Source organism: Arvicola amphibius, chromosome X (genome assembly GCF_903992535.2).
Source record: "Arvicola amphibius chromosome X, mArvAmp1.2, whole genome shotgun sequence".
Classification (NCBI taxonomy): Eukaryota; Metazoa; Chordata; class Mammalia; order Rodentia; family Cricetidae; genus Arvicola; species Arvicola amphibius.
In genome coordinates, this window is record NC_052065.1 from 97,683,958 (window position 1) to 97,703,889 (window position 19,932).

The 19,932-nt window shown below is 40.8% G+C and overlaps 1 protein-coding gene across 1 annotated transcript in view; it reads right to left on the bottom strand.

Annotated features, from left to right (window-relative positions):
* Lhfpl1 (LHFPL tetraspan subfamily member 1) overlaps positions 1-1,727 on the bottom strand; it is a 44,449-nt gene extending 42,722 nt beyond the window's left edge. The window contains exon 1 of the mRNA XM_038317384.1: positions 1,078-1,727. Within this exon, the coding sequence (XP_038173312.1) occupies positions 1,078-1,459 (382 nt within the window). The 5' untranslated portion in view covers positions 1,460-1,727. The remainder of the gene's footprint in view (positions 1-1,077) is intronic.
* Between the last annotated feature and the right edge of the window lie 18,205 nt (positions 1,728-19,932).

The following is a 19,932-nucleotide window of genomic DNA, read 5'->3' on the forward strand; positions in this document are numbered from 1 at the left end:
CTACTACCTTAATTTTCTGTGAATTCTCAATGAATTTCAAGGAAATCTCATTCATAGCTTCAGATTAAGAGTAGAGGAGGTTCTGGCCTTTTCCGGCTCCCTCTCCTCAGCTGCCCACGGAACTAGCTGGGGGCATCTCCCTGGATACCTGGGAACCCCTCTAGAGTCAAGTCTCTTAATAATCCTAAAATGGCTCCCTTAATTAGGATGTATGCTTCCCTGCTCCCATATCCACCCTTCCTATATCCCAAGCATCCCATTCCCCCAAGCTCTCCCCATCCTCCTCTTCACGCTGGAGCCGGAAAAGGCCAGATCCTATAGCCATACTAATGAATATTTTGCATATCACCATAGAACCTTCACCTGGCAATGGATGGAGATAGAGACAGAGCCCCACATTGGTGCACCGGACTGAGCTCCCAAGGTCCTGACGAGGAGCAAAAGGAGGAAGAACATGAGAAAGAAAGTCAGGACCGTGAGGGAACCTTCATCTGGCGACGGATGGAGATAGAGACAGAGCCACACATTGGTGCACCGCACTGAGCCCCCAAGGTCCAAATGAGGAGCAGAAGGAGGGAAACCATGGGCAAGGAAGTCTGGACTGCGAGGGGTTCCCCCATCCACTGGGATAGTGGGGCTGATCTAGTCAGAGCTTACCAAGCCCAGCTGGACTGGGACTGAAAAAGCATGGGATAAAACCGGACTCCTTGAACATGGCGGACAATGAGGGCTGCTGAGAAACCAAGGACAATGACACTAGATTTGGATGCTACTACGCATACTGGTTTTTTTTTGGGGGGGGGGAGCTGGCCTGTTTGGATGCTCACCTTCCTGGACCTGGATGGAGGGGGAGGAACTTGGACTTCCCACAGGGCAGGGAACCCTTACTGCTCTCTGGATAGGAGACGAGGGGAGTGGAGGGGGAGGAGGGTAAATGGGAGGCGGGGAGGAGGTGGAAATTTTTAATAAAAAAAAAAAGTGTAGACGAGGTGAGAGTATATTTCCCCATACTGACATTTTCCCCACTTCCATCACCCCAAATCTCCACAACCTACTCCATCCCTGAGATAGTCTTACCTCCTACAAACTGTGCAGCTCCCATGCAACGCCCCATCATTCTAGAGATGAGTTCCTCCATGCAGCATCCTAAGACAGCAGCCAGTGCCACCAGGAGTAGCAGCGCACAGCCGGCACCTGTCACCACTGTACACATCTGCCATGCCAGGCTTGGTATGGCAGTGAAGCTGGCATAGCGCCCACATTCTTCCACCATGATCAGATTGTGCCCATCTCCTCGCACGGGATAGTTGCATCTCCTGAATGTGCTGAAAGAGACTGGCTTCCCTAGCTGTGATCCAAACAGCCAATAAGGAAGGAAGTAACTGGTAGAACTTGCCACAGCAGTAACTAGGGACAGGAAGGCCCAGAAGGTGCCTACCAGGGTGAGGCTGCTCCTCATTGTCTCAGGCTTCTCCGAAAGGATGGGAAGATGAGATGGTTCACAGCAGCAAAAGCAACAAGTCACGATGTAGGCTCCACTGGCCTGTTTTCATCAGGTTGGCAGGTCCTGGGACTCACAGGTGTGCCATGTGGCTCTTGCTTCTGAAGGAGATCGTTCTCTCAAGTGTCATTTGGGTCTTTGTGGGATACTGCTTTCCATCAGCCTTTCCTTCTGCCTAGTTCAGAGTTCTGCGGTCGCTAGGCTGCAGCGGAAGAGTCACAGAACTGAATTAGTGACTTCTGTGGTAATGTGAATGGAGCCTGATCAGTCAGCATATAACTCTTGTCACACAATATGGAACCAATCATGAGAAGAGAGTATAAAAGTAAGTCTGTCGCAAGACTCCCTGGGGATTCTAGTTAGATGAGTTTTTGACACAGTTCTTCAGAAAATAAAGAGGAACAAAAGTCATGCGCCTGCCCCTATTTTAGAGGGAAGGAGGCAGTGAAAGATGTTCCATTTTGACTTAGAGTGTCCAACAATGTGTATGCTCTTCACAGAAATAGCAAAGCTAAACTGGTAAGATAAAATAAAAGTTGCCTAGTTTTGTATTGTATAACTATTACTGGGTCACATCCCACACAAGAACTGAGCAGCAACCTGCCAACCAGCAGCACTTATGCCTAGATTAACTACCAAGAAAATCATCCACATCCTATGCTGGGTGCAGTTAATAAAGCTTCTCATCTCCCAGAAACATATCAAGATCAGGCTTTCTCCGGGGAAGGAACATACATGGGACTTTCAAGATTCCCTTTGGAACAAGTAAGCTCAGTTTCAGGATACTGGCTTTCCAGAGCAAGTAGCCTCAGCCCAGCTCACAAATGGCTTTCCCAGACCCTCCTCTGTCAAAAATCAACCACTTCCTTTCCAACCCATTAACCTGCCATTGCTTTCTGGCTAGTTTCTCCACTAATGCAGCTAGAGACCACACTGTAGCTTGATGAAAGCGCTGTAAATGTCTCTAGCAGGCAGATGGTGGAATGTTTCAGAAACTCCTCTCTGGCTCACCCCCACTTCTTAGAATTTTAAGTTGTGGTGATATTGGAAAGGGCGAGGGCAAAACACAGGGAGTATAGGGACTAGCTGTATAAAGCCACGATAATGTCACTTTGGGAGATCAACAGGAACAAACCTCACCTGTATCTAGGGTGTCAGGATCTAGCTGTATGTGATTTGTAAGCATCATCAGATACCGCTTGGACAAGGCATTCTGTACAATTCATGTTTGCTTAATGAACTTTTTTTTTTTAAAAAAAAAACATCCAATTCCCAGACTGGCAGAGACTTTAATGAATCACCTAATTCAGCCTTCTTGCTTTACATGTGGGTGAGTTTGGCTCAGCAAAGCAGGAAGTGATTTTTTTTCAGTCACAGTTAGTAACCAGACACACCGGAACCAGAAACTGGAGCTGAAGATGACTAATCCAGAGGTTGGAGACCACCACGCAGTACTAACCTGACCTCGCCTATCATTTTACAGATGTGAATGTGTGGAGGAAGTTCTTTACCCAAGAGGGAAAAGCTAGAGGGGTACACAGAACAAGCTAGGGTCTAGTGATTTGTTCCCCAGTATTATGCTCTCTTTCCACTCCATCACAATTCCCTTCTTGAAACATATGTGTTTTGTGCAGGAAGGGAGCCGAGACCATAAATTGCAGGTGCTTACTTTGGAATGTTAAGGTTTGCAAAGAAAGTACCATGATCTGGTCCCCTGAGGATGAGGCTTTCTGCCTGAGAGTTGGGAAAATGAAAGAAAGATGTGCTGAGGGATTGGAGGCCAACAGGGGAAGGAGTAGAACTGGTTTGAGTAATTGCTTTTAGAAGGCAGGTATCCTTTGCCACAATGAGGTAATGCTTCTGCGTGTTATGTTGGCGTTTGTAAGAATATGAAAAGCACCATCAGTGCTCCGTTGTAGACTTCTTGCCGAGACCAGATGGGGAGAAAGAGAAATCTAGTAAACAGCTACTGGCATCATCATCAATACCCTTTCTCAACCTATCAATTCATGTGCTGTGCTCAGAAATCTTCTCGGGTTTGTAAGTATTAGCTCTCCAATTCCAAATAAGCACACTGAGGGTCAGACAGTCAAATGATTTTCACAAGGATACACGATGACTCAATAAGAAAGTTACCATTTCTCACTCTCCTACCTACACACAACCTTCTCGTCTTTTTTCATTTTATTTATTATTATTATTATTATTATTACTACAAATTTTCACCTCCTCCCCTCCTCCCATTTTCCTTCCCCTCCCCCTTCTCCCTCCCCCTCCCTCTCCAGTCCAAAGAGCAGTCAGGGTTCCCTGCCCTGTGGGAGGTCCAAGGTCCTCCCCCCTCCATCCAGGTCTAGGAAGGTGAGCATCCAAACTGACTACAACCTTCTCTTCTTGCACAGTGTTAGCCCAATATAATTATAGCATCATCCTGAATTAATACACTTAAAAATCTTCATGATGTCATATTCACAAAAGTACTTCAGAATGGGGCAAAAATTACAAGCCAAGACAGAGAAGTTCAGAGGAATGTCCGTTTCTCAAGACATAACATATAACAAGAGCGTCAACTGCTTCAAGCCCAGCACTTGCAGCCTGGCGTCATCACCTTGAGTTCATCCAGCATGATGACTAGGAAGAATGGCAGAAAATATAAGGCAGAGGAAGACAGTAGCATCAGTGAGTAATAGATGGTGGTGGAAGAGAAACCCAGCATTGTAGAGTCCATACATAAACTCACAAGTGCTGGAGAGGGAAAGGCATGGGGATTGAGAGCTTAAGGCCATCCTGGCACTGTCTCAGATATATGCAACTAGATAGGGGAAGGGGAGATTCTCATATAACATTGATCTCATCAGCAAAAGCAAATGCTGTTAATTGAAGCATAATACTACCAACCACTGCCACCATGATTTAATTACAAATATGGAGTTGTGAAACCAAGATGTAGGAAATTAGAACTTAAATTTTAGTATGAATATATTTAGCTAAAGAAAACTCACTGTCTTTTAGAACTTAAATTAAATACTTTAAACTTTGGGAAAAACGAATTCCCTTATTTTTATTGAGACTTTAGTAAGCAACAAAAGCTGCCTGGAACTGATGGATTTTCTGTAAGTAATGTGGGCTTGTCTGTGACAAATTCCGAAAAGTCCAAAGCTACCTGGGGTGAGACGATCCATATTTAGAATTGGAGATGTAGTTAGCCAGCATCATCAGTGGGCAGCAGGTTGAGAATCACTGCCATCGCTAACTCTCTAACGGGCTCTCTCCATGACTCAAAAGATATGAAGTTAAAACTGGCCAAGAAAGCCAACACTGGAAAGATGAAATGTATATATTTTGCCTCATGCCTCTCTTAATCATGGACCCTTGACCTTATCAGATTAATGCTTAGGTTGTGGGGGTTTGGTTGTCTATTATTCCTGGAGCACATAATGAGAGCGAGCCTACCTTTCCATAGCTGGACAGAGAACCAGAAATGTACGTGGAGTCTGTGCACCCACATTGCTGCATGTTCCCAGTTGTTGGGCAGTGAAGCACAGTTTAGCAACCGTTTTTAGTTACATCACCTGGAACAGAGTAATCCCCTTGATGGCAGCCTTCTAAAGCAATCTGAGTTCATTACCAGAAACTGGTTCAGTCATTTTATTCTCACTTCAATAAATATCACAAACAATGCTGTCCTTCATTGTATCCTAATGTCCCATACATTTCGTATGTGAGCTACCTCTGTTTCCCTGTCCTGCAATGTCTAGCTATACAGACACAGTGCATTTTAGAAATCCAGACATCACTACCGTGCTTCCATTACCCAAGCATTGGTAGGTAGAGATTTCCCTGTAGTATGATGCTTTCTTTTATTAGTATATTTTTGCATCCCTCAAAATGAGTACTCCCCTTTTCTCTATAGCAACCATTGTCATGGGTTTTTCTTAGTTTTTGCTATCACATGTATCTACTCTGATGTGATCACTTAATATCAATTAAATTAGAGACATTTTGTGCTTATGTTTTGCATAATGGAAAGGGTAAGGGGACATCTTCACCTATCTCACCTCTTCCCCAGTCCTCGTAGAAAAGCTCACAAATCTTTTCATTCCCATTGGAGTATAGTGTATAAATTCTGAGTTAAAAATAAATAAAACAGTTCCCAAGGGCAACAGTATTCACACAAAAGAGACTGTGAGCTGCAGGGGCTGAGCAAAAATGACTGCAATCATGCTTGTATGACAAGTAAGTTTATTGGCATTAGTGTGAGTAAAAGATATGGACAAATCTTTCTCCTCAACTCCCAGGCAGCTTGTACTGGCTACCTGCCAATCCTGCTACGTCTTCTTCAGTGTTGACACATTACTGGGAAATGAGCAAGATGTGCAGACATGTATGTCTAATAGGTGAAGTTCTCTTGTATCGGGCTGACTATGTAGTCAGTCTACCCATTCTAGACCTTTCTCTTTTAAACAATACCTCAATAAAGTCTACCATGCCTCAATCATTTCCTGACTACCTTTTCTGCCACCTACACTCTTAGAAGCTTCTCCTCCACAATAACAAGTGCTCCAAGGTCTTCTGTGCTTGACTCCCTCTCAAGAAAATGTCACTAAATGGGTTGTATTTTCTTCTGGTACCTTTGTGACTCTATTTTTTTACTTTAGTTCTCAAGATTGCTGGAACTTCTTCCAGGCCGCCTGCCCCAGCCATCTTTTTGTCTGGCATGGAAAGAGTTGTGAACGCAGCTGTGTTGGGTTAGTTTGCTTATTTGCCTGTACATAACCATCCCTAAGTACAGATCTCTGAAACTAAAACTTGAGAATAAATCCAGGAAGCAAGACAGTAAGTGGATACAGAGAACCACCTGAGCAATCAAATATCTAGAAAATTGAGGTGGTTGTTGTTCTGATACAGCCATGCTCTCTGAACTTTTGCAGTACACTCAATCAACTTAATAAAAAACCTAGAAGGTCACTTCTAAATAATAGAGTTAACCATACATTGCTAAGGAAAAAACACAGATAAGTTGCACATATACTAAGTCATTCTCCTTCTCAAGAGTTTGAGGTTGAAAATGCGGGTACTAGGATGATTTTTCCAAATTTCATACGAGTGTCTCCTGACTCTGAAGTCTACTTCCTGAACACCCATCTGTCTAATGTTTTGTCAACCAGCAAGGACAATAGCTAGGCAGAAGGCCAGTACCTCATCTTCAACGATCAAATAGTCACATAGAGAATCTTCCCCACACTATCCGCTCATTCAAAATTGCCCCTCAATTGCTCTTTCAAAATAAGGATAAACCCTATCAAGGGAATGGCTAGCAAAGCATGTATTCTCCTCCACCTTTAGGTTCAAAATGGCAGCCTTCTATTGCTATACAATAAAACTTTTTTACATGTCCTCAGACAGAATAAAATGCCACCACATCTGAACAGAAAGCAGGCTAATTGGTTTTCCGCTTAGTTCAGAATAGTTGGGATGCAGCATGGTATACTGAAAAGTCTCTGATATTAGGGAGCTCTAACTCCCCTGCATTGGGATCACTCTAGATGCTCTTTCAAAGATCTCTCTCTCTCTCTTCTCTCTCTCTCTCTCTCTCTCTCTCTCTCTCTCTCTCTCTCTCTCTCTCTGTCACTGAATTCTATTTAATGAGAATCTGCAATTTGCAATTTTTCAAAACCTCAGACCATTCTGCCATTCTGATGGAAACTCAGGACTAAGGAATCCTCTTTTAGTGGAAACGAGTGAGATTTGGGAAGCAAATTTGATGCAGACACCTGAGGTTTTCCCCTTAAAGGTGACATGACTATGGGAGAAATCACTTCAAACTTCTGAGTTTCTGTTTCATCTCTTCTGGAAATAATGCACAAAGTGCAAGTGAAGCCGGGTTTACCTGGCACCAGAGTAGCTGTCAGTCATTCTTTGTGCTGCCAAAGAATACAACATTGTCTCATACCAGAGATAACTTGATATTACTCAGAAGAACGAAATCTCTTCTATTCTCCCCCCCACACCCTACCCTCCTCCCACCCTCTGCCCTCCCCCTACCCTCTGTCCGGCCCCCCTCCTTCTCTCCTCGAAACCTCTCTAACAGTTGTTGCCGCTGGGCTGTTTAACTTCTCCTTTCCCACTATAAAGCTAAACTACTTGGCTGCGTGTTCTTCGTTAGCATGGCTTAGCAGTTAACTTCTTTCAGCTTCCTTGTAAATCATCCTGCTTGGCACATAGTAGGAACTCATAAACATCTTCAGAATGGGTGCCGTGATTTAACGCCGGCCCTACTGCTCTCAACATCTGTGTTTCAGTTTAACCTGATCATTGTTTCAGTGCCGTAATTTCAATTGAGGCAAATCTAAGACATTGCCCTACCACATAGGGAAATCAGATCCATTTTTACTTGGATGGACAAGTCAGAACAAAATCCCTCCCTCTACTCCCAGAGCCTCTCCTCTCCTCAAGTTACCAGCTCCCTTGGGGGAAAGCAGCTAGCTCTTAACCCTTAGGCCTTCAAACCTTGTCTATATGAAATAGGAATCCAGTACTGATCCCGCTTAGACTGTGCAAACAACCAACTAGGAGGAAAGAAAATTCCACCAGGCTGCCCTTGGGTAGAAAAACAGCTTCTCTGAGCTTTGACATGAAAGGACAGGAAGCCTGAGAAAGGAAGCGGCAAAGAAGAGCTGAGCAAGGGGAGCAAAGCAGGGGGTTTTGTCCAGCTGCTTCAGTTGCATTTGGCCGAGATGCATATTTACCTTCTACCCATGAAGGCTGATTGACTTGTTCCCTTTCTTCTGGTTCAGATTTGAGAAGAAAGAAAAAAAATAAAACTTCTCACAGCTTGTCAGACAGGGATGGGAATCCCAGTTGCTCTTTGCAGTGACGCCTGAAAACCTAGCTGTACCTTTGGGAGAGAGGGGCGGAGTCCAGTGTAATGGGAATTAACTCCAACTACGCTGGAGGCTTCAAACTCAGCCTCTGACATGCAGACACTTGAAGTAGAAACCAGCTCAGCTGGCACTAAGCTCTCAGCTCTTACTCTTACCTCCCAGCTGCTGAAGTCAGCTCTCCTCTCTCTCTCTCTCTCTCTCTCTCTCTCTCTCTCTCTCTCTCTCTCTCTCTCTCTCTCTCTCTCTCTCTCTCTCTCTCTCCCCTCATCTCTCCCACCTCGTGTGTGTGTGTGTGTGTGTGTGTGTGTGTGTGTATACTCACTCTTTTTTTTTTTTTTTGGTTTTTTCGAGACAGGGTTTCCCTGTAGTTTCTAGAGTCTGTCCTGGAACTAGCTCTTGTAGACCAGGCTGGCCTCAAACTCAGAGATTCGCCTGTCTCTGCCTCCCGAGTGCTGGGATTAAAGGCGTGCGCCACCACTGCCCGGCTCCTATACTCACTCTTAAACTACTTTTCAACTGCTCAGTTCCTCACCTACTGAAGCCAGGTGAGGAACTGAGATTCTCCCGAACTTTTTCTCCAAATCTCAGAATAATCTCTACCACAGGGATTAGATAGTTGAAAAATAAAAAACTGAGAGAACACACTCACCCTTAAGCAGAATTTTCCTTTAAACTGATGTCAATTATTTGGGGGAAAATAATACTACAATAGAGAAATCATTGACTATGCGATGATGCAACCTAACCTCTAAGAAAAATACTGCGGAGTGAAGAGATGAGCTCATGTGTAAAAATGCTTGCTGCCCAAACCAGAAGATCTGTGTTTGATCCTCAGATCCTATTGTAGGAGAGAACAGACTCTGGATGGTTGTCTTCAGAACTTCACATGCATGATGTGGCACAAATATGTATGCATTCACAGCCCCATAACACCCACACAAACAGTAATAGCAATGCATAGAATTAAAATGTCAAAAGATGAAATTGTGAAGCTCCAGATGTGCTGGCACACAACTGTAATCCCAGTATGCCAGAGACTGAGGCAGGGCGATCACAAGTCCAAGGCTTACTTAAGCCATACATTAAAAGAGTTGTAATACCTTCTGAAAGAGCAGTAGCACCAAACATCAATGTCCAACTTATCTAAAAGCACAAGGAACTTCTCTTTTCTCTTTGGGAAAAGAACCCAGGGATGTGGAGATGATTAACTTCCCTGAAGCCCTGCTCCAGCCGAACACCATCTCTCTCATCTCTGAGCATCCTTGGCACACTGCATTTATTTTCGGAAACTTGTCAGCATCCCTCTTGTACACTTGTGCATATGGATCTTATTTCACCTTTTATCTAGACACATTGTGAACAAGGAATTTGGCTCAAAATGAGCTATAAGGAGGAAGGCTTAGCAGAGCATCCTTGAATGATCTAAAGGTGCCTCTACAATGACTCAATAACCTTCAAAGGGATGCTCTTAAAGCTGTCAGTCTTGTTTTTCTGCATCTTACAGCAAAAATACAAAAGGCAAAGGTAAATGAATTAGTAGCTTGATATATTCATTGTACTATAATTATTTAATGAGCCTACTAAACTGTCTGCCTGGATACACACATAAATCCTGCCCTGTCTTTTATCATCTATATTTATGCACACATTCATTTACCAAGCTATTTCCTGCCAGCAATTTTTAACCATATTTTTTCTTCCTCAACCCCCTGATAAACCACATTCCCATCTTTAATAAGAGCTTACTGAGGTGCTTCCTGCAGGGAGGTACAGCTAACTTCTCTCATAGAATGCCTGACTTTTGGCAGTGTACACTCATCTGAAATTGTCAACAGTCTCCAAGTTGTTACCTGCTAGGAGTCACTGCTTCAGACACAGGACCATGTTGAGCAGTGGTTCTCAACCTGCAGGTCGAGACCCCGTTGTGGGTGAAATGACTCTTTCACAGGAGTCTCATATCAGATATGCATATCATGCTTCATAACAGTAGCAACATTACAGTTAGCAAGTAGCAACGCAATTTTATGGTTGGAAGTCACCACAGCACGAGGAACTGTGTTAAAAGGTCAGAGCATTAGCACAGTTGAGAACCTCTGGTATGGAGAGGAGTGTATGCCTTCTTTCATTAAAACAAGTCAATATGTGCAGACATATAGAACCTGTAAAAGATATGGCTGAAAACTTTGGCAGGTGCAAAATAGTTGGTTGTACTCCGAACTCTGCATATATTATCTTGTATTTAAGAACTATACCCATCACTTGGGAAACTGTCACTATTTGAAACTCAGAGAGGGTTACCTTTTTTTACTACCCTCTTTTAATCTTTTTACATTGGGCCTCCAGTTCTCTTGAATGGGATAGTAGAGGTACTTCCGTACATACTGAATAATGATAATGTTTGTTTTTCTTATTTTTAACCTAACAGCTGAAAAACGGACTCAGGAATAGTTTTGATCTTGTGGGACTGGATTTCTGTTTATTAAGTATGCTATTTAGCTGACATGAAAATCACACCTATAATCCTAGAGCTCTGGAGCCTAAAGCAGGAAGATCCCAAGTTTCTTACCAATCTTCCCTGCATAGCAAGAGGAAAACAAAATAGATGCCTTTAAGCCATGCCTCCATAAGATATTTGAGACAAACTGAGAAGTAGACACTTCTTATATTTAAGCAATGGGATGTTGTACAGGAGTTATAATAACGTTAAAATTCCTGCTGATTATGGAACATCTAAATCTTCTATCTAAAATATACAAAGAGAACACATGGCTGATGGGTGATTCTAATTCACATGGCCATCCCTATCCCTAGTTTCTCAAACATTGCCTTATGCATACAGCAGCATTTCCCAAGCAAGAGTAATACTCCCACAACATTTTGTTGTCTAGACAAGGAGTCAGCAAGCCAGAACCCATGCATGCCAAATCTAGTAGGCTGTCTCTTTGTCTAAGGCTTTATGGGCATGCAGCCACAGCATATTCATTTCTGTATTATCTGTGGCGCTTTCATGCTACCATGGCAGACGTGAGTAGTTATAAAAGAGATCTTATGGTGCACAGAGCCTGAAGGTTTATTATCTGCCTTTTTACTGAAAGAAAATGTGTTAACTCCTGGTATAGACTCCTGATCTATAGATTATAGCAGAGACACAGTGCTAATTGTAAGGAGAAAGAGGTAAAAACGGAAGAGGGGAAAGTGCACAAAGCAGAAACGCCACTTGGTTCCAGCTGTGGTATAGTACCAACCAATCCATACCATTTCTTTCATTTCTACCAGCTAAGAGTCAACAATACTCTAGTGTTCACTATAAGCCAGAAAGCTAGTAGTGCCATGAAACGTTCTCTGTTAACTAATCCTTTGAATCTCTATCCAGATTTCTCACATTTCAACTTTTGCTTTTTAGTTAGAGCTGCTTATTCTTCCATGTTCTTGTTTGGGGTTTTATAAAATGTATTATACTTATATGTGTTCCAAGAAGAGCACATTTATTTTCAGGTTATTTTGTAAAGTCCCATTGTCCTTGAATTGTGAGAGGTTGGCATGTAAGTGCTTTCAAAATTTAAACACACACAGACTCCATGATCTGTCACGCATGGGAGTCGAATACAGGAAGATATGCAGGCCAGTGAAAAAGTCTCAGTGCTCAGAGCTGAGAAAGTGAGTTCGCTGATAAAGTGTTTGCCACACAAACATAAACACCTTGTCTGAATTCTATCGATCAGGTAAAAAGCCTAGTATGGTGGTGTGTGCTTAGAAGCCCAGGGCTAAGGCTATGAGAACGCTTGAATTGCTGGGGCTGGCTGGCCACACACACCATAGAATATTTACCCCAAAGTTTTAGCTCTGTACTAAAAACCCAGAAATTAAACTTATGCTCTTTTTGTATAGGAATGTCAGAAATGGGGACTGTGGAGGTTGCTCAGTGAATAAATGTTCTTGCCACCAAGCCTGACAACTTGAGTTCAGTTCCTGGAACCCATATGGTGAAGGGAAAAAATTAATCCCTGCAAGTTGTCCTCTGACCTCCACTTGTGTGACACGGTATATGTTCGTACATGTGTGTACACATACCTAAATAAATAATAATGTAAAAATGTTTTAAAAAATCAGAAATAATAACTTCTTTACTCAATTTGATTATCAATTCAGCAGGTGAATGGATGATGTTAGCCATAAGCTGAATCAGCTACTTGTCTCATTGCTGTAATTAGATACATTTTATCATGAATTTAATAACATGTATTTACATTGCCTTTATCAGCAACCTAAAGATGAAAGATTTATTTTGGTTTAGAATTTGGCTTATACAATTGATTATTGTAAGGAGTGTATGACTGACAGAATTAAATGCAGTAGGGAGTGTATGGCAACGGAAATTTGCTTATACCTACATGTATCAAGAAGCAGAGTGCTCATGTGATTTTCTCCATTTCTTTCTTTCTTCCATGTGTATGTGTGTGCAGTATGTGTGTATATGGACATGTGCATATGGAGGCATGAAGTTGATGCAGAGAGTCTTCTTTGAACACTCTCTACATTATATACTGAGACAGGGAGTCTCAGTTGAGCCCAGAACTTTCTGACAGTTAGTCTGTTAGTTAACTTATTCCACTGACCTTTTCTCTACATTCCGAGGACCCATCCATCTTTCACATAGGTTCTGAACATCCAAACTCTGGTCCTCATGCTTGCACGGGAAAGGTTTTAACCACTCATGGAATGGTACCAACCATATTCAAGTACATCACTATATATATATCTAACCAGGTTAAAGATAAACATTAACCTGGGACTGGAGAGATGGCTCAGAGGTTAAGAGCATTGCCTGCTCTTCCAGAGGTCCTGAGTTCAATTCTCAGCCACCACATGGTGGCTCACAACCATCTGTAATGAAAACTGGTGCCCTCTTGCCCTCTTCTGGTGTATAGGAACACATGCAGGCAGACACTATACATAATATATATATATTATGTATATATATAGTAAATATCTTCCTTCAAAAGCTGTTAAAACAAGCAGCTAGAAACATGAACAATTTTATTGTTAATTTACTTCCAAATAACACATTATATATATATATAAAGATGAACATTATCCATCACTGCAAGGCATAGTGTAACAGGAGATGTTTAGTAACTTCCTTCAGAGTCTGAAGACGAGGTGCAATAAAGCTCTGACTTTTGACAACACTGATTCTTATAGTCCAGTCACATCAAATTTCAAGTTACTAGCTTGATGCCAGTGAGGATGATATTGAGAAGGCATAGCAGTCAACTTTAAAAAGCTAGTATAAATTAGCTCCAACACACTACAGGACGTGAGAGTTTAAAAAACTCTCTCTCTCTCTCTCTCTCTCTCTCTCTCTCTCTCTCACACACACACACACACACACACACACACATCTTGATCTATATAGATTTGTAAGCTACATACACTATTGAAATTGGATAGCTATTGTTATCATTTCATCAGGTACACATGGTTTCTGCTCCACCACACCATGTGTTAGCTGGCACCAAAACATTTGAAAGATGTTTTACTGGGTACCAATTTTTAGTATGCAATTTCTGTGTTATTTGGAAGTAAATCAACAATAAAATTGTTCATGTTTCTTGCTGCTTGTTTTAACAGCTTTTGAATGAAGATATTTATTATATTTATAACAGATAAAAATAAACCGGAACTCATTTTCTTAAAAACTTAACCCATGTACAAGATTTTTGGTTCAAATTATATAGAATAAGTCAAAATAAACTGCATTATATTAACTGCTATGACTGCATGTTTATACTGAAATGTAAATTTAGTAAAAATTTCCATTGGGCTGTTACGTTCTCTAAAAATTCTTATATCCACTGCAAGGATTTATCACTCATGTTAATTGTTGCCAAAGGCAACCAATGAGCCGTTACTTGCTGCCTTCATTTGAATGTCTGTGCTCCAAATTCATGTGTTAACAATGAGTTGGTATGATATGGTGGAAGCTTTAGAAATTTATGATTATAGAAGTGGCTTAGGTAGTATTAAAATTTCTAGCCTTTCTTTTGTGCAGTGTGAGTACACAATGATCCTGCCCTCTAGCCCTTTGATCTTTGTCATGTGAAGACTGCATTCTTTTGCTCAATATATGCAGAAATAAGGGCCAATTTCCAAAGCAGATAGTAACCCCTTCCAGAAACTCAACCACCTAATGCTTTGTAGACATTTGATCAACCAGAACTATGAGAAAATATATTCTGTCCATCACAAATAACAAGGTGAGAAATTTCATTATATCAATACAAACCCATTAAGAAGTTTGCTAATCCTCAACTTACATTCAACACTGTAGGAGCTTTAGGAAGCACAGGGTTAAGAAGATAGGTGGGGACCCTGACCTTATAATATTTATTTTATAATCAGGTAGATGAAGAAACAAGAAAATAATTAACATGAGAAATAGTAAGGAGCTCTACTATGGGTGGTTTAAAATAGCTATTTGATAATGTAATGTGGGTTAGATCCATTAGGTGAGGTTTCTCTGATGTGTCACAGAGATACAAACTCAAAGGATAAAATGGTTTGAATATTAAATGGTCCCATAAGCTTACATTTTAAAGAGTCGCATTAACCTTGAATTTTTAGAATTAACCTTGAATTCTGCATGTAAATGCTTCTAAAACTTAAACACAAGTTCCATGTGCCAACACCCAGGGACACTGAATATAGGAAGATTATCAGATCAATGGAAAACATTTGGTTCTAGAGTCTAGGAAAATGACACGAGGATGAGGACCTGAGCTGGAAACCTAGAAGCCATGGAAAAAAATCTTCTATGGTGTTGTATGTTTAGAATCCTATCATGGAGGATGTAGAGACACATGTACCCCTGGAATGTCCTGTCCAAACACATATAGATTTTCTTTAAAATTTTTAGTTCTACTATGAAACTTATAAATTAAATGTGTACTTTACATAAAAATCAGAACTGGGAACTAGTGATATTTCTCAATGAGTAAAGACTCTTGCCACCAAGCTACTATGGTCCATGACAACCAGACTCTATCCTGAGGTAGCAGCAGAATTTGGCAATATGATCTACATGGCAATGATTTTTTCAAGATTAAAAAACCCAAGATTGAGAAGTAATGGGATCTTGTACCTTAGTTTTAGAGGATTGATAAGGCCAAGTAACATGTGGTAGAGTAAGAGTCCCTGCAAGGAGACCACTAAGTGCCTGAGAGACCACTGTGTGAAGTTATGAAGGTGATATTTAAATTGCAGTGGACATCCTAAGATGCTGCAGAGAATAAAACTATGGGTATTGTCAAGCAAGGAAAGTTGTGTACCTGGGTCAGCTATCTTTCAAATGAGGCCTTGCTTTGACTGAATTTTTCCTGGCTAGTTTAGAATTAGAAAATATACTTTATGTCATTGTATGCAATTTTACAGAACTTCACCACTAATAGAGTCCCTTGTGTCTCAAAAGAGACTTTTGAATTTTGAATAGTGTTGGGACTGTTGAAGACTATGATTTAAAGACTATGAATGTTGTGGAGGTTTCCGTCCTCCCTGGTTCCATAATAAACACACAGAAACTATATTATTTGCAATACTGTTTGGCCAATAGATTAAGCATCTTTTTAGCTAGCTCATATCTTAAATTAACCCATTTCTATTATTTTAACTTTACTACAAGGCTCATGTTTTACCAGGAATTATTTGTCACATCTGTCTCTGGCAGTGGCTTCCTGGCTTTCCTGACTCCGCCTTTTTTCTCCCAGCATTCAGTTTATTCCCCCCACCCGCCCTGGCCTAGCTCTATTCTGTCCTGCTATAGGCCCAAAGCAGTTTCTTTATTAATCAATAATTACAGCATACAGATGGGAATCCTACATCATTATGAAGACTTTGGAAGTTAAAACTGAACACATTTTGTTTCAAAAGATAACAATGAGTGCATGGTGATCCCAAGCGGAATGGTGTAGTTTGAATGTGAAATTCCATATATAGGCATAAAATTTTTTAATACTTGGTCCTAAGCTAGTCATGCTATTGTTAAGAAGGCTGCAGAAACTCTAAAAGATGGAGGATCCCTGGAGTAGATGGTCCACTGGAGTGATCACTGATGCTTTATATACTGTTACCACATAGAGGTTATTTGCTGAAGGGCTCTTGAGGCCTAAGCATAGCATAGGTAGCAGCATGTAGGGCCCATGGGTCTACCCCTGCTCCTGGAGTTCATCTTGAGGACGGTTTCTGGTCAACCAGTTAAAACATTCTGCTTGTTCCTGTGTTCCCACTGCCCCACCTGGTGATAAACTGTAGAGCATTGTTTACTCCATCTTGGGTGTGGCAATTTCCCACCTGCCTGGGGGGAATTCCTTGTGCTGCAGCTAGGTATTTCCCAAGCTAAGGATTTTCCCAAGGTTGAATAAATGGCATTCAGCTGATCTCCTTTTGAATGACCCAGGTCTCTTGTGTGTTCTTTCAATCTCCAGGCCCTTGCCCAGCTTGTGTAAAGTACACTGGTGCGTGAACTGTACTGAGAGGGTAACACAGATACAGGTGTTACAATTGGAGACATAGCTGGGATGTCAGGAAGTACAGCATCAGACATTTCCCTTCCCACTTTTCTCTCCTTTGCTAAACCATTAGATTCCCTTATTTAGGTACTTCCACACTCATATAGCTAGCCATTAAGATTCATTCCTTTATATGGCCACTTTCTTATGCCTGACTCACTCCTGAGGCTGACCACCAAAGTGCAACTAACAAAATAACCAAGGTTCATTAAACAAAATTCATTATATGGCTACATATGCTAACATGTCCAATCAGGACTTATCAACTTATCCTAGCAGAGATTTCCCATTTTTTTCCTTAAAAACCACTTCTGCAGGGACACATGCTGTCTGATCCAGGAGCAGTTCCCAACTTGTCCCCTCCAATGTAAATAAATAACTTTGTGCTGAGAATTTTGTTTCTGTGCTTATTCCAAGGTCCCTTTTCTCTCAGTTTCCTGAGAATGGATTCAATGTGACCAGGAATCCACCTCCTCTTGCCACCATGCCTTCCCTACTATACTAGATTTCATGTCTCTCTCACCTTGGTGGACTTTATCCCTCTGAAACTGGAAGTGGAAACTAATGTTTTGTTCCTTAAGGTTTTTTGCTTTGATTTTGTTTTTGTTTTCTTATTCAAGACTTTTATTTCATCACAATAAAAAAAGTAACTAAGACAGATTAGAAGCAGTAAAGAGCTAAAAGAAACCAAGAGGCAATTATAAATCCAAAGACTCAAGGAAGTGAAGGGTCTTGGCATGCTGAGAAATTATAAGATCAGTGGGGCTCAATCATGGTGAAATGGCCACTAGGAGTGGAAAGATAGATGACAGAGAAAACAGGGACTGATAAAACCTTATTTTCTATTGAATGCCTGTGTGCAATCTCAGTGTGGCAAAAATAATAATTTTACAAATAAATAGCTGTGTCTAAACAGGATAAATCCTAAGCTGCTAATGTCATTTGTACCCTGCTCCAACCCTCAAAGTGACCACATGACCTCTGGCATGTCTTTGTGGAAACTGGAGTAGCAACAGTAAAATATCTATCCATTTGCCCTTTCATCTCTGGGATTTCTAGGAATTTCTATTAATGTGTTTGGTTAATAATAAAAGTCATTATCCCTAGCAGTATTTGTTCTGCCTGGCTTTCAGGTATGGCATAGCTCAGACTAAAGAGCAGGCACTGAGTGACTTAAATTATTCTCTAACATATTTGGAAGCTATCTTTTTAGGAAATATAGAAAGCTGCAATATAGGCAGTTCAAGACTACACTTTTCTGTTTCTCAACACTTCTTTTTTTTCTTAGTGATCAGCTTGCATTTAGAAGCCTTAAACTTCAGTTTTTGTATGCTTTTTTATTTCTGCATTTATGGTAGCCTATAATGAACTGGCTATTGGTTTGCTTTGTCTAGAAAAAGTCAGCCCTCTCTTAAGCTCCAGTCAGTGAACGATTCTATAGAATTCTATTTCTAAAGCAGCCACCTAAATCATAGTTCAGAGCTGAAAGAAAATAGCTTCCCAACTTACTTTCTCAACAACATTCTCCCTGTCATTCTTCCTCTCCCCAGGCCACTCACCAAAAAAATCTTCATATTGCTTTTTATTATTTCTTACTTTATCATTTTAAATTTAGCATACAAAGTATTTGGTTTCATTATATTGCATCTGTAAACACATATATCATTATTTTTCAACATACTTTCTTTTGAAGCCTTTCAAACAGTACCATACATGATACCAAATGTTGTAGGAGATTATTCTTTTTTTGCAAACCAATTCATTTTCTAGAGAATAATGTAATTTGGTTTCAGAAAATCCTATGAAAAAGAGAGATAGCAATTCAGAAACAAATTAATCATTATTTTCCCCTGTATCTCCCAAGACAAATCACAGAGCTTTGAGAATTGGGTGACCCATATGACTCAGACAGATCTTTAGATATTCAATCAGTTTGTAACACCTTCACAGCACATTTCTGTTTTTGTTGAATGGTGTAGCTTGACAGGTTAATAAATAAGTACAGAATAAAGAAGAAAAGGAGGAATAGACAAATGGAGGGATACATGAATAGACAGGAGGAAGGAAGGAAGAAATGAAGGGAGGGAGGGAGGGAGAAAGGGATGAAGGAAGGGAAACAGATGACTAAGTCTTCCATATCAATATGCATAAAACAGCCATTTCCATGGTAGTAATGTGATAGTACAGCTGGCCAGCCAATGGAGACAACTCTACGAGCCAATAATTTGCCCATAAAATACCATAAAGCAACAGCTGCTGGAAACAGGCCATACAATAAGAAAAGCTCTGGCCAAAGAACCTCACCTCTGTACTTTGGGTACACTTTTTTTGTGCTAGATTAACACTACTCCAGGGAACATTTGGGCAGTTTGTCTAGTAACTTACAGTATTGTTCATTTTTTCTTGGCAATGTAAAGAAAAAAAAATAGTCAAAAACTTCATTTTGTCTCTTTGTTTGTTGTATTTTTTCTTTCTGGAGACATCATAGATTCACAAACTGTTCTAAATATGCTGTATCTGGAAGGCCTTCCAAAAGGCTGTCCCCAAGTATATTTGCTGGGAATTTTCAGCCAATGTCATCTAATGTGTATCAACAGGGCTTACCTGAGGAATCCTCTAAAATTTAAATAGTTAATTTAATCTTCAAAACAATCTTGAAAAATCACCTTTTTAGAACAAGAAACTAGGGTTTAGGAAAGTTTATTGTTTGTTTGTATTTTTTATTGGTGTGTGTAAGAGATAATGAATGTGAAATTGGGTAGCTAAAAAGGCAGCGAGGATACAGGAGGGGTTTGTGGAGAGGAGCTAGGAGGAGCGTTGGGAGGTGAAATATGATCAAAATATATTGCATAAAATTAATAAAAGGAAAGGTTTACCAAGACCCATGGAACTCTTAGGTATCCTAAATGATGGATTCAGAAAAGAACATGGGAAAAGACAAGCTGAGTGAGAATGTAAGGGAAATGTGAAAATGGTTATGAAGAAA